The sequence below is a fragment of the Ictidomys tridecemlineatus genome, chromosome 4, assembly GCF_052094955.1.
Source record: "Ictidomys tridecemlineatus isolate mIctTri1 chromosome 4, mIctTri1.hap1, whole genome shotgun sequence".
NCBI classification, from domain to species: domain Eukaryota; kingdom Metazoa; phylum Chordata; class Mammalia; order Rodentia; family Sciuridae; genus Ictidomys; species Ictidomys tridecemlineatus.
The window spans coordinates 80,061,982-80,075,917 of record NC_135480.1 but is presented as its reverse complement, the minus strand read 5'-3'; the positions used below and the strand labels follow the sequence as shown (position 1 = coordinate 80,075,917).

Sequence of the window (13,936 nt, the reverse complement as noted above, 5' to 3'; positions counted from 1 at the left end):
AGAGTTTATGGCAGTGAAATTCACATTAGCCAAGTTATGAAATCAGCCTGGGTGCCCTTCAATAGATGAATGGATTAACAAATGTCATTTATGTACACATGGAGTTTTACTCAGTGTAAAGAAGATTGAAAATATGGCATTTGCTGGTAAATATATGAAAATAGAAAATATCGTGCTAAGTGAATTAAGCCAGAATCAGAAAATAAGAATCAAATGTTTTTCTCATGGGGAAGCAGGGGGGTGGGGATCAATATCATAAGGATAGGAGATTGAGGAGGAAGAGGGACAGGAAATGGGAGAAATTCAGAATGAAATTTGACAACATTATGCTATGTGCATGTATAAATATGCCATAGAGAATTCCACTTTTATGTGTATTTATAAAGCACCAATAATAAAAATAAGCAGATAAATAGAAGGAAGACCACTAGAGTAAAGAAAGGAGAATAGTGGGGAGAAAAAAGGGGAGGAAAGAGAAGGCACTGGGGACCAAATGGAGCAAATCAAATTTTATACATGTATGATTATGTCAAAATGAACCCTACTATTATGTGTAACTTTAATATACTAATAAAGCATTAAAAAAAGGGGTTACTCTGGCTCTCTACCTTCCTTAATTCTTCCAAACAATCAGAAATGAAGACACAATACTTTATGGCTGAAGACCAAAACAGCTAGTGTTAATTAATTTAATTATATTATCATTAAAGATAATATAATTTAATTATATTATCATTAAAGATGCCAATTTCCTCCTTAAAAGATTTGCCTTGATAAATGTGATCACAAAAATTATTTGGTGAGTCTAAAATCTAAAAATAATTATGAAATTCAGATAGGACTGCTCACAAAATATTGCAGAAAGGAATATTTCCAGGTAAATGGATGTAGGAAGAAGTATGGTGAAGAAATACATCTGTTCTAATTGTCATAAAAGCCAGGATTTTAAGTGTTAATAATTATCCTGCAATAGACATAGGAAAAAAGTTGTGAAAACACTAAAATAGAAAAGTGATAAGGGAAAAGAGAAAACAAACAAGAAACAAGTTTAGAATACAGACAAGTTCAGAAGCAGAGAGAATAAAGAGCATCAGAAACAGAATATCAAAAGAATTTTGTCTGCAGTAAATTTGTTTCCCTCACATGTCAGATACACTGGTTACCCAATGCCACATGTCTTTAAGTCCAAGAAATACTATTACATAAATACTACTTATGTAAATCAGTTTTTTCCTTTCAAAAGTACTCAACAACTAAGTCTCTAAATATTAGCATCTTCAAAGAAGGTAGAAAACTAACAAACCATGAAAATATCTTTTTATCTTATCAAACCATCTATTTACCTGGTATAGAAGTTCTGCCACTAGGTGGAGATTCTACTTCTTGTATAGCACTAAGTTCATGTTGGTTTAAGTCTAATCCAGATTTAACTCTGGCTACAGGTGGCTTTGAGGTTCTTCTACCTGGTTCTTTGTCCAGGTGCTCACCTATCACATCAAGGACAAAGTTAGGCACAATGAAAATCTATTAACATACTGTAAATTTTTCTACAACCAGGAAACTTCAGGGGATGAAAGCAAAGAATAATCAGTAGAATAATTACAATAAAATGCAATTATCTTACCACTTTGCTTGGCACTACCATCTTCAGAAAACAACCAGTTATCATCAGAGTTGCTCTTATCTGCATCTCTAATGCTTTGCTGATCATTTCTTGTTAAGTCTTGGATATGAGGAAGCCATTCTCTGAGCTGCTCCATCTCCTGTGTTTTTAAAACATTTTCGACTGAGAGCTTACTTGCCTAAAAAAGTGGGCAGATGGTGGTGGGGATGACAAAAGTGGAGGAATTATGAGAAGAATTCCTTATATTTACATTTTTCTTTCTAAATTAGAAACTCAAGTAAATAGTTCCATCACTTATACTATTATAATTTTCTCCAGATTAAAAAAGAGATATGCTTCCAATATTAAAAGGGTAATATTCCTTTTAAAAAATATAACCATGCTTAGCATCCAACTAAAACTAAGCCTTCACTGTTCCTTTCAATAAGAGATTATACTTGGGTATCCTCCTCTGTTTTTCTTTCCCATTAATTTTCCTCCAAATGACAAATTAAGTCCCTAGGACTTAACTGCTCCTGGACTCACTCAACTCAAGCTTCTCTTGAACATCAAGGATTTGTAGAACTATTTATACTAAATAATAAGGTTTAAGAAGTAGCATTTTAAAATAAAATGGATACATTCATATTTAGGAAAGCACATTTTCAACTCCCATGTAGATAAACTATGAATTTGAGTGACTATGCCAGTCTTGTCAACAATTCAAACCCAAGTCCAGCTCTCCATCAGCCTAAAATCATGACAGCTTAAAAGTCAGTCAATAGGTCCCTTAAGGAAGAAGACAGAACTGATTTTGATCCATATATAAATGTCAACAAAGTGTTATACATTAGGAGTACAAGGTGTGTTAATGCCGATGAAAAATTCTGCTAAACAGTTTATTTTTACAATTTTAATCTACGATGAGTTTAAAACCCACTATAACAAACGTTCAAATAAGAATCTATATTCTTTTGTGATAGTTGCATTTAAATTGGTTGAGTTTCAAATAATCTCATAATCACCACAGAAGATTGATCAATTTTTGTTTTAATTTCCAATGTGTAGGGTAGGAAATTACAGCACAGTTAAGATCAAAACTTATTCTCAGTAACTAAAAACTTGTTGGTATAGGATCAAAACTGAGTGAGGTTTTACCCTGCATTGTTTTTTTGTTTTGTTTTGGTACCTGGGATTGAACCAGGGGTGCTTAACCATTAAGCCACATACATTCCCAGCCCTTTTTACATATTTTTAATTTAGAGACAGAGTCTCACTGAGTTGCATAGGTCCTGACTAAGTTGCTGAGGCTGAACTCACGATCCTCCTGCCTTAGCCTCCTAAACTGCTGGGATTACAGGTGTGCGCCACCACTCCTGTCTCCAACGTTTAATTCTTAAGTTTAAAACATACCTGCCTGCCCTTAAAGAAATCCTTCAAAGTTTCCTGATGTTTCTGGATCTGCTGCTGCAATGCTGTTTGTCTCTGTAAAAGCAATTCTTCCTGGGCTTTTTGGCTATATTGTAGAACTTCTTTTTGTAGATCCATCTGCTTCTGAAGACCCATCTTATCTTGCTGTGCTAAGACAGGCTGTGAAAGTCTAGACTGAAATCTTGGAATTGTAGAATCACTTGAAGGAGCTGCATGTCCATTTTTAGGTGAATACAATTCACAAATGCTTTCAGATTTAGCTTCTGCAAAAGGTAGTGGAATGAATGAATGCTCTAATTCCTTAGATTGAAACAAAGAAGAGAGGTCATGCTCAGCATATTCACTTTTGTTTAACTGACTTTGTTTGTTTAAAAGCAGTTCTTCCTGAGGTTTTTCATTAGAATTTACCATGCTCCTTTCTAGGTAAAACTGTGCTGTCAAATTATTTTGCTGAGGCAGAACAGGTTGTGAAAAACTCAAAAGCCTGTCTTGTGATCTTACGGTTTCAGTATCACCAATTTTGGTGGCAGAAGATTTTTGCATTCTTTCAGAGTTAGCAGCAGGCAATGTTTCCTGGGAAAGGAATGAAGAGGAACTGATTTGCTCAGATGATACCCTTTTCTCCAATTTACTTAATCTTTGCAAAAGCAGTTCTTCTTGGACTTCCTGTCCAGATCGAATGACTTTCCTTTGTGTATCTAACTGCTGTTGAAGCACCTTCATATCACCATGGTGAGGTTGGATAAAATCCTTCAAAGATACTTTTTCCTCAAATTTACACTGTCTGGGCAACACAAACTCTTTCTGAGTTTTCTCAATAGAAGGAAAGGAAATTGTCTGTGCATTCAACTGTTCCTGAAGTACAATCGAATTATCTTGTTGAGTTAAAACAGGTGGTGATAAACCCCAGAGCCTATCAGGCAATTTTTGCATCTCAGAATGACTTGAGGAAATTATACTATCACTGATAGTTGGACAAAGTTCTTGGGTTCTTTCAGATTCAGTAGGAGATAAAGATAGCAGTAGTGAGGAAGAGGTCCCCACCTGCTCAGGGGACATCCTTCCCTTCCACCTACTCTGTTTATCTAAAAGCATTTCTTTCTGAGCTTCCTGTCTAGATTGAATGAAGGCTTCCCTCTGTGTAGCCAACTGTTCTTGAATTGCCTTCAAATTATCTCGTTGAGGCTGGATAAGTTGTGATATCTTCAAAAGTCTATCCTGCAATTCCGGAATCTGTAAATGCCTGGAGGGAACTTTACTATCACTATCTGTTGAAAGAGGCATTGTAACAGAGTCAGCAGAGGCGAACGAAGTAAATGAAAGTTGTCTTAATTGGGGTGTGAAGGAAGACAAGCCAGTCTGGTCAGAAGATGTATTTTCTTGGGTTTTCTGGCTGAAATGAAAATCCTTTCTCTCTGTGTCTAGCCATTCTTGGTGCTCCTCCAAATTATCTTGCAGAGGTAGTATATGTTTTGAAATTCTCAAAAATCTTTCCTGAAATCTTGGGATCTTAGAGTGGCTTAAGGGAACTGTACTGTCAATCTTAATTGACATAAACTCCTGTGATCTTTCAGATTCAGCTACCTGGGATACAGGTAAAGAGATACCAGTCTGTTTAGAAGAAATTTTTCTCTTCAATTCATTTTGTTCAGGTACAAATTCCTGAGTTTGTACTACTTGTCCAGCATCAAGTACTACCTGTTCCTGGAATGTTGTCAAATTTTCTTGTCGTGGCAGAATATGGTATGGAAAACTGAGAGACTTATCCTGAAGAGCTGGGATCATCAAATCACTAGGAGGAGTTATATTCTCCTCCTCAGATAAATAAAGTTTCTGAACTCTCCTAGGCTCAGCTTTAGCAGAAACCTGCAAGTCATCTGAATGTTGAGCAACCATTGTTGAGTATGAAGAACTCACCTGCCCAGATTTATCATCCCCCAAATCCCTTTGTCTGTGGAAAAGTAAGTCCATCTGAGCATCATGTCTGGCCTGAAGAGTATCCCTCTGTGTAGTCAGCTGTTCTTGGAGCAACTTTAAACTATCATGCAGAGGTCGGAACTGTTGTAGAAAACTTGAAAACCCATCCTGAGATTCTGGGATTTCAGATTGGTTTGAGAGAAGTCCTTTTTCACTCTTGGAGAATTGCTGCTCCTGGATTTTCCCAGATTTTCTATCTGCAAAAGGTAGTGGAGAACGTGCATGCTCAGTTACCTGATGTGGCAGAGAAGAAGGCTCGGCCTGTGCATAACTTATTTTTCCATCTAACTCACTTTGCTTAGGTATGAATAAGACTTCCTGGGCTTCCCGTCTAGCCTGAAGGTTATCCCTTTGAACATTCAACTGATCTTGGAGAAGTTTAGAGTTATTTTGCTGTGATAAGATAGGTTGTGAAAAACTCAAAAGCCTATCCTGAAGGTCTGAGATGACAGGATCACTTGAGGAAAGTGCAATAGTATTCTTGGTTGAAGAAGATTCTTGGATTTTCCCTGATTCAGCTTTGGCAGAAGGCAGTGAAGTAAAAACATCTGGAGTTACCATTGGGAGGAATACAGGGCGTCCAATTTGCTCTTCCAATTCTTTCTGTTTGGACAAAAGCAATTGCTCCTGAGCTTCCTGTCTTGCCTGAAGGACTTCCTTCTGTAGTTCTAATTGTTTCTGGAGAGACTTCAAATTATCTTGCTGGGCTGTGATAGTCTCTGGGGATGACAACGGTCGATCATGCATTTGGCTGATTACAGAATGACTTACAGAAACTGAACTTCTATTCACTGTTTCCTGAACTTTTCCAGATTCAACTTTAACAGGAGGAATACTAAAAGAGCCCTCAGGTAGGAATAAAGAAGTTTCAGTTAGCCTGGAAGATAAATTTTCACTGTTCTCTGATAATATTTGCTGGGAATCTAAAGTCTGAGAGGTTGTTGCCATAGATGTTTTAGATACTTTTCTAGTATCCTGCAATTCCACTGGCCTATCATGTGACAAAGCTCTTGAAAGTATGTGAGAAACTTTAGGGATCAATTCATAGTCACTCTGTTGTGTTTCAGTCTGAGAGGATTGTCTTAGATATTTTTGTGATTCCAAAGACTGCTTGGCTAAAACATCTGAAGTGCTTAATATTTCTGTTGTTTTTACCTGTCCTTGTGGAAAGTGATTTTGTCTCAGTACCTGAATATGATCTTGTTCTAATTTTGAGAACTGTATGGATTGCATAGGTTGATATTTGTTATGACTCTGACTTTGATCCCAGTGCTCTGATACAGCAGTGGGTTTTTCAGATTTCCATGATGGTACTGATATAATAGGATCAGAAATCAATGATGAAGCTGATGTGGATGGGTACCTTCTTTTTAATATAGTTTGATATTCAAGTAATTGTTTCCTGGCTGTTTCAACAGATTGCCTATGTAACCTACCAAAAACAAACAAACAAAAATTAATATTACTTTTTAGTTAAAAAAAAAAAGCCCCACATTTTCAAGTGTTTTTATATTACATTTAAACAACAACAAAAAAACAGCAATCTAGGGTTGGTCATAATCATGGTGGAAAAGGAACAATATTATACTTCTCTTAGAAGAATGCTAAAGGAATTCCAATTAGATCTTCATATAAACCAAATAATAAATCCCAAAGATGGAGCTTACTGTCACATAGAAATGATACCTTAGCTAATACCTGTTTTGTTGTAAAAGCTGTTGTTGATAGTCGTGGATCATCTGCCTATGACTGTTGTCATCAGCAACCACAGTGCATGGTGCAGAAGCAATGCCAACCTAAGAAAAGACAGAGCTACTAATTAAAAGGCAAATTCAGGAACAAACACTAAAGTATCTTATATAAACTCAAATTCTATAGTTGTAGATTTCCATATAGCTTTTTATATTCTTTTTTAATAAAAAGACTGACATTTTTATAAGAAGTAAGAAATGAAGTAATCACCAAATTACTTCATTTAATTCAAAAGTTCCACATATACACGACACACAAGTCATAGTCATGTCTATGCTGGCATCCCAGAGAAACTAAAAGCAGAGAGCCATTAGGTTGGTACACACTTTTTATATATACATTATTAAATATATAACAATTAGACATTTTACTTTTCTGAATGCTAGGACTGTTCATATTTTCAATATTGCCCCCCAATGATTTATGCAGTGACAAGATTTCTGGCATCCTACCCCAGAGTGTTGAGCTTTTTTTCTTTTTTCTTCTTCTAGCTGAGCCCTGAAGCAATCAGTTTCTAATCTTAACTTCTGTTGTTCAATTTGTTCAAGTAATTCCAACTGCTTTTGTTTCTGCTCTTCTATTTCCATTATCTAGGTAATAAAAATACTATTGGTCTATTAACAACAAACTCATATAAAAGAAAAGTTAGTATGTATTACAGTAACAAGAAATAGTTCTCATCACCAAGAATACCTATTGACCACAACTGGTGTTTTATCTATTAGTGGCACTGTCAAAGGAAGGGTGGGAGTATAAGATGGGAAAGGAGGGAAAAAAAAATGAAAAGAAGGGTAAAGCATAAGGAGGAATAAACACATTAACTATTCTGTTTTATAGGAGTACAAGGAGAGCCTGATTGCCACTGAAAGAACCTCCTCCAGAGAAGCAGCAAGCAGTGTGGTCAAATTCTATTTTACATCTTTAATTTTATATTGTTCCCAGTATAAATGACTGAAGAAATTAAATATTGAAACCCCCATAGCACTCTGATTTCTCAGGAATACCCATTAAGAGAGAAGTTATCTAGAAGCCAAAGGACTAGTCTGTTTTGTTGCCTGTCAAATGTACCACCTTGAAAAGTTCCTGATACACAAAATACTGAATGAAAAAGTGGGAAAAGGCACAGATGTATTTTGCAAAGAGGAATGTTTCGATCTAATACTTTACTTATACCTAATCAGGCAATAGTGGCTATATAGAGTGGTGTTCCTGTCCTCGTCTTACTTTCCTTCACTTAGGATCCACTGAATTTATATGGTTGATAGTTCCATAGCACCTCTAGAACTGTATTGTCAATACACATCATTGTTTACATTTACATGAATTAAAATTAAAATTTTAAATTTAATACTTCAGCTTGCACTAGCCGCTTTAAGGACTCACAGCTCAAGGGGCTTGTAGCTACCACATTGGTCAGATGTGGAACATTTCCATCACACAAAGTCCTATTGGACAATGCTGTTCTAGAATATTTGAGAATAAATACCAACTCATAGAATTCTCACTCCCCAGCTCTGAAAAACTATACCTATAAACTGGCTTAGGAATAATTTAGCCTCCTTCAAGGTAATCTGTATTTAAAAAATCACTTATTAAAAGTAGAATAGAGACCAAATTTACAGTTAAGGAGGTTGAACTTGAAATTTTTCCTCTTAATACTACTTTTCAAAAGTTTTGGAGGGTTACAAAGCCCATCTAATATATTATGACAAAGACTCGTTAAATCAATATTTATCAAGCACTTACTCTATACAAAGGATTATATCAGAAATTATGTAAAATAAACTATTTTAAAGACAACAATTTCCCTTTTTAAAAACCTTATAGATTTCATAGGGAATATAAAATGTATACAAAGCACAAAATACAAAGAAGACACAGTAAGGGTCAAATGAATAGCACAAGTAAAGACAATGCATTTTATCAGTTTAGTGTGTGTATCACAAGGTAGAAAACATGACATCAAAACCAGCCAGATATTAAGACAAATTACATGGGTCAAATAAAGCTAGAGTACCTAGGAGAAGAAAAACTGTAAAAGTAACATTTTCAATTACCTGTTTCTGCCTTGCTGACATTCTAACTCTGACTGCTTCTTCTTGAGGATGAAGTAGAACTGAACTCTGAGCTAGAGTTGTGACAGATGGAACTGCACTTGTTTCTATGAGAATCCCCAAAACAAAAATAAGTTTTAAAAATTTAGAATTTTGACACTGCTATTAATACCCTTGCATTCATTTATTACATGTAATTTTACTGGGAAAAGATGTGAAGAGTTAAACAAGTTTAATCTGAATTGTGGGGAAAAAAATACCTTCTTCCTTTCTGGCATCTGTTTGGCATGAAAGTGATTTGTCTTCACTACTAAGTGGTCCAGACTCAATTGTCAGTATGTCACTTCCAACAACTGTAATAGACAGTATCATTGATATTATGACTATATCATCAGGTCAAGCTTAAAGATGGCAAACTAACACAAATCTACACTCAGATTAAGCATTCAATTTTGGTCTACCTGAACGTCTTACTTAAAGATCTGATCATCTTTTTTTGGCACTAGGGATTGAACCCAGGGATGCTCTACCACTAAGCTACATCCCCAACCCTTTTTATTTTGAGACAGGGTCTTGTTAAGTTGCTCAGGCTGCCCTCCAACTTGCAATCCTCCTGTCTCAGCCTCCCAAGTCACTGGGATTACAAGCATGTCCCACCCCACCTGGCTAAGATCCAGTCACTTTTTGATGACTATATATGTATCCACTTGTATTATTCAAAGTTAATATAACAAGACAAATGAAAGACTAAATGTAAGAAAAAGGAAAAAGTGAAGAACTGTTTGAAAAGGTATGCTGGCAAGGTTTTCAAATACAATGGAAAAGCATAAAAGGGAACAGAATAATAAGCATGATAGCAACATTAAAAAAGAGAAGATAAAGAAATATCAGGATCTTTGATGCATTTCAAACTAGAATTTTTTATTAACTGTAAAACCAAAGCAGAGAAGAAATTTAAAGCAGTGTATTTTTATCATATAAGGGTAGCCAACACTCTGCATGAAGCACTCATTTACTTTCTCATTTTTTTCATTAGGCATCCACACACATGCTCGAAGCTGGAGACATGGTGAATGAGAAAAGACCTCAATGAAGTTTTTCAGGTTGACTGAGGGATTAGAAACATAATTATCACAGAAAAAATTATAAAGGTAGAAATTATGATTGGCACTGTCAGGAAAATGAGGGGCTATATAATAAAGATAATATTAAATTAATGGATCAGACATGATTTATTGAGGAAATGGCCTTTAAGCATAAATTTGAAAGGTGAGGAAAAATCAGTCAGGTAAAGTATGTCGGGAGGTAAGAGAGCTATCCAAACAGATCAGCAGGTATAAAAGGCCTTGTGAGGATAAAAACAACTTGACTCATTCAAGGAACTGAAAGAGACCCATGTGCCTGGGGTGTAGTCAGGCAAGTGGAGGAATGAAGCAAGGTAAGAACAGAGAAAGCCTACCCAAACAGGGCCCCCTTTGAAATAACTTTGCTATGGACTGACTATTAGGGTTCCTTTGTTTTAGATTTCAAAACCCCATTCTCTTCTATTTCTCTGGTCACTCCCCTGTAATAACTTTATGGTCTGTCCTTACTCTAGCCATCTTTTAGATGCCAAAATCCCTCTGGTGATCTTATAAGCCCTCTTTCTCACTGAATTCTTTCATATGTCAGATACGATCAAAGGAAACCAGAATAACATTAGCTTTCTGGCTGTATCAAAGGAATTAAAATATTGCAAGTTATCAAACTGTGAAAGATTATATGAAAAACAGGTATAGGGTAAGGGAGGATATGAGAGTTTGGTTTGGAACAAATTTAAGATGTTATTAGATATGTAAGGGAAGATGTCAAATAGTCAAATAAATGAGTTGGATTCAAAGGGAGGCCAAGCTCAGAAACATGCTCTCTGGATGACATTAGTATATAGATGATCAACTAAGGAGTTCTGTTTTATTTTTTGATCCTGGGAATTGAGCACAGATCCTTGCACATGCTAGGCAAGCACTCTACCATCAAGCTACATTCCCAGTCCATTTAAAAATTTTACTGAGACCAGGTTTCCCAGAATGGTCTTGAACCTGAGTTTTTCTACCTCAGCCTCCCAAGTAGGGAGTTTTGATACAGAGAAAATATTTAAGAAAGAGCTCTGGAGGTAAGGTCTTGTGGTTATTTAAATGGATAAATAGTGAAGGAAATGATAAAGGAGGAACCAGTAAGAAATGAAAACCAAGAGAAGGTGGAGTGAAGAGGCCAACAGAAGGACACATTTCAAGGTTTCCTGATACCCTGCTAGCAAAACATTTTCATACAATTTAATCACATCTCATTTGCTCATTAATAATTGAAGAAGATATAATTAGTATGATCTTTGTAATTTCTAAAAACATACTAAATCTTACTTACCTATTATCATCTTAGTTTTCAACATACTAAATAAGTAGCCTATCTATTACAAAAAAAAAATAATAATTCTTTAAAAGGAACCAAATCTCTGATGGGAATGTAAAAGAAAGCCACAACACATTCAAAAGTATTTAACATAGTCCTATCTTTTCATTAAGAGCTACTTCTTTCAAAAGCTCTTCCTAAGGAAATAAAAAGACTTCACTAGAAATACCCCCCACACACACAAAATGAGAGACAGCCTAAATGTCTTAGCAAAGGGGACTGGTTAATTTTGGTTCATCAGTTACGCTGGAATTTATAAATGCAAACATAAATACATATATGTAAATAAATAAATAAGCAAAATAATATAATAAAAGTAGTCTAAGAGATTCACTAAGGTTTTCAACATTTGATTGTTGCCCTCAAGTACTGGGATTATGTTTCTTAATTTTGACCTCTAGTCTGAGTTTTCAAGTTTGAGCATAATTTTGAACAACTTAAGAAGGGTTTATGTGTTATACAAAGAAGAAATCTAGTAGAGACAACCACCTTGTTCCTGCTCAGAAGATTTTCTTTCTTCACTGGCAACTGTTCCTGATTCAATTGTTGGTGCTCTACTCTCAATTTCACTTACAGTCGTAATCATTTCACTCTCATCCTCAGACATGGATTTAATTGTCCAGAGAGATTTTTGGCTTCGAATCCTATTTAACAATTTTTTAAAAAGAATTCTTGAAGGGACCTGTTGGGTCTTCATTGCCAAAGTGACTAAAAGGAAAAACAAGAACAAAAACCCAAAGATAAAAAACAACTTATTCAGTATCTATCATATGCAGTCAAATTGTTCTATCTTTATGTTCATTTACTGCTATAATCTCTACTTAAAAGCACAACATTATTTACAATTTGCAGTAATACAACAATGCTACTTGATTCCAATCATAATTCTATAAACAAGAATGATTTTTTTTCAACTTAATAAAGGTACCAAAATTCAACTATTTTCTAACAATATGCATGTAACACAAATTCTAAGCTAAGGGTATTTATTATGCTTGTTAAATGATGACAGACTGAATATCTCCTAATTAACCTGTGGGTAAGGTTAGTTTTTGAAATACATGCCGTAAGGTTCTATATACTCTGCACTATAGTATGGTCACAAACATAGGCTACAGAAGAAAACATCACTTTATAACCTTAAGAGAAAAATCAATTCCTCCCAAGTTATTCTTGTTACTATCTGGGGAAACTTTCTCTTCCATCTACCTTCATAAAGAGATCCTGTTGGTTATCAAAAAACAAGGTAATAATAATTTAAACATTTGTCCACATAGACTGATAGTAAAATGCTAAAACTCAATACTAAATTAACAATTCTCTATGGAAATTGTGGTGCAAATACTTATTTCTTTGGCTTAATAAGGAATAAAATTTAAGAATATCTACAAAGGTTGAAAACTAGCCAACTATATTTCTGTATGACCCACATTTAAAGAACATTTTTTTCTGAGTTATAACTTATTAACAATAAAATGCACAAAACCTAAGTGTACATACAATTTAATGAGTTTTCAGATATGTCTATGTAACACCATCCAGATCATTACATAAAACATTTCCAGAGCCTACAAGTGTCTTCATACCCATTCCAGTCAACATGCTGTGAAAATAACCACTATTTTAACCTCAAAGCTACAGATTAGTTTTGCCTATTGTTTGTTTTTCAACTTCATAAAACATGGAAATCATATACTTGAGTAATCTTTTCTGGCTATCTTCTTTCAATTACCATCAGTCTGTGATCCATTCATTTTGAAAAATATGGATTAGTTGCTAAAATTTAAAAATAAAGATTTAATAAACAATGAAATTCCTAGATGACTTTTTTTTTTTCTTTTAAAGAGACAGGGTCTATGTTGCCCAGAATGGCTCTGAATTCCTGGGTTCAAGTCGCTCCTGAGGCCTCAGTCTCCTAGCAGCTAGTACTACAGATGTACACCATAATGTTCAGTTCCCTTGCTTTTATGAAAAATGAAAGGATCTGATAACATGAAGTCAGCATCCTAAAATGGAATCTGTAGGAACTGAAGAGTGACTATCCCTTCAGAACTTCCAATTCTGACAAACTAGAGATGTAAATGAAAATAAGTAAAAAAGCTAGATGAAATGGTAAAAAAAATCTTTTTAAAGAACTTGCTGATCTGGCAGAAGCCAGAAATAAAATTTAAGTGGGAATCCTAGAAAGTCAAATGAGCCCTGAAACCATCTTCCACCCAATTTATGCTAAAGCCAAAATACAGCAACCTTATACTTGTTTGAATAGCAATGTTGGCAGAGAAGAAGACAAGGATAAAGCCCTAGAGACCCTACCTGAAGAGTCCAATAGGAGACCTACATAAAGGGTTACTCCACAGTGTAGGGTGCAAATGACAAGAAAAGCCTCAATGGCTTTAAACAAGGGTAATACCAGGAGAGATGGCGGTGGGTGGGGGGTGGGGGGGGAAGAGGGCCATTTAATGAAAAGAATTTGGCCTTTAAAGAGATATGGAAGTAGAAAAGGGAAGTGTTAAATGTAACTCCCATTGGTTTGACTTCGTAACTGCAAACTGTGGTACCATTACTAATATAAGAAAGGTAGGAAGATAAGATGTAGGCAAGAGATAATGATAAATTTATTGCTAGACACTGAGTTTTAAGCTAAACTAAAATAAAGTTAAGGATGTTGGAG

The 13,936-nt window shown here is 35.2% G+C and overlaps 1 protein-coding gene across 10 annotated transcripts in view; it reads right to left on the bottom strand.

The window, feature by feature from the left end:
* Cep295 (centrosomal protein 295) overlaps positions 1-13,936 on the bottom strand; it is a 54,308-nt gene that overhangs the window by 13,093 nt on the left and 27,279 nt on the right. For 8 of the 10 annotated variants that reach the window (XM_078046869.1, XM_078046870.1, XM_078046871.1 and 5 more), the window contains 8 exons: positions 11,752-11,973; positions 9,078-9,170; positions 8,821-8,924; positions 7,216-7,353; positions 6,710-6,807; positions 3,017-6,443; positions 1,625-1,802; positions 1,344-1,487 (listed from right to left, as the gene is read on the bottom strand). In XM_078046869.1, coding sequence (XP_077902995.1) covers positions 1,344-1,487; positions 1,625-1,802; positions 3,017-6,443; positions 6,710-6,807; positions 7,216-7,353; positions 8,821-8,924; positions 9,078-9,170; positions 11,752-11,973 — 4,404 coding nt within the window. The remainder of the gene's footprint in view (positions 1-1,343; positions 1,488-1,624; positions 1,803-3,016; positions 6,444-6,709; positions 6,808-7,215; positions 7,354-8,820; positions 8,925-9,077; positions 9,171-11,751; positions 11,974-13,936) is intronic. The other 2 variants (XM_021734472.3, XM_013363710.4) reach the window with 1 other exon arrangement.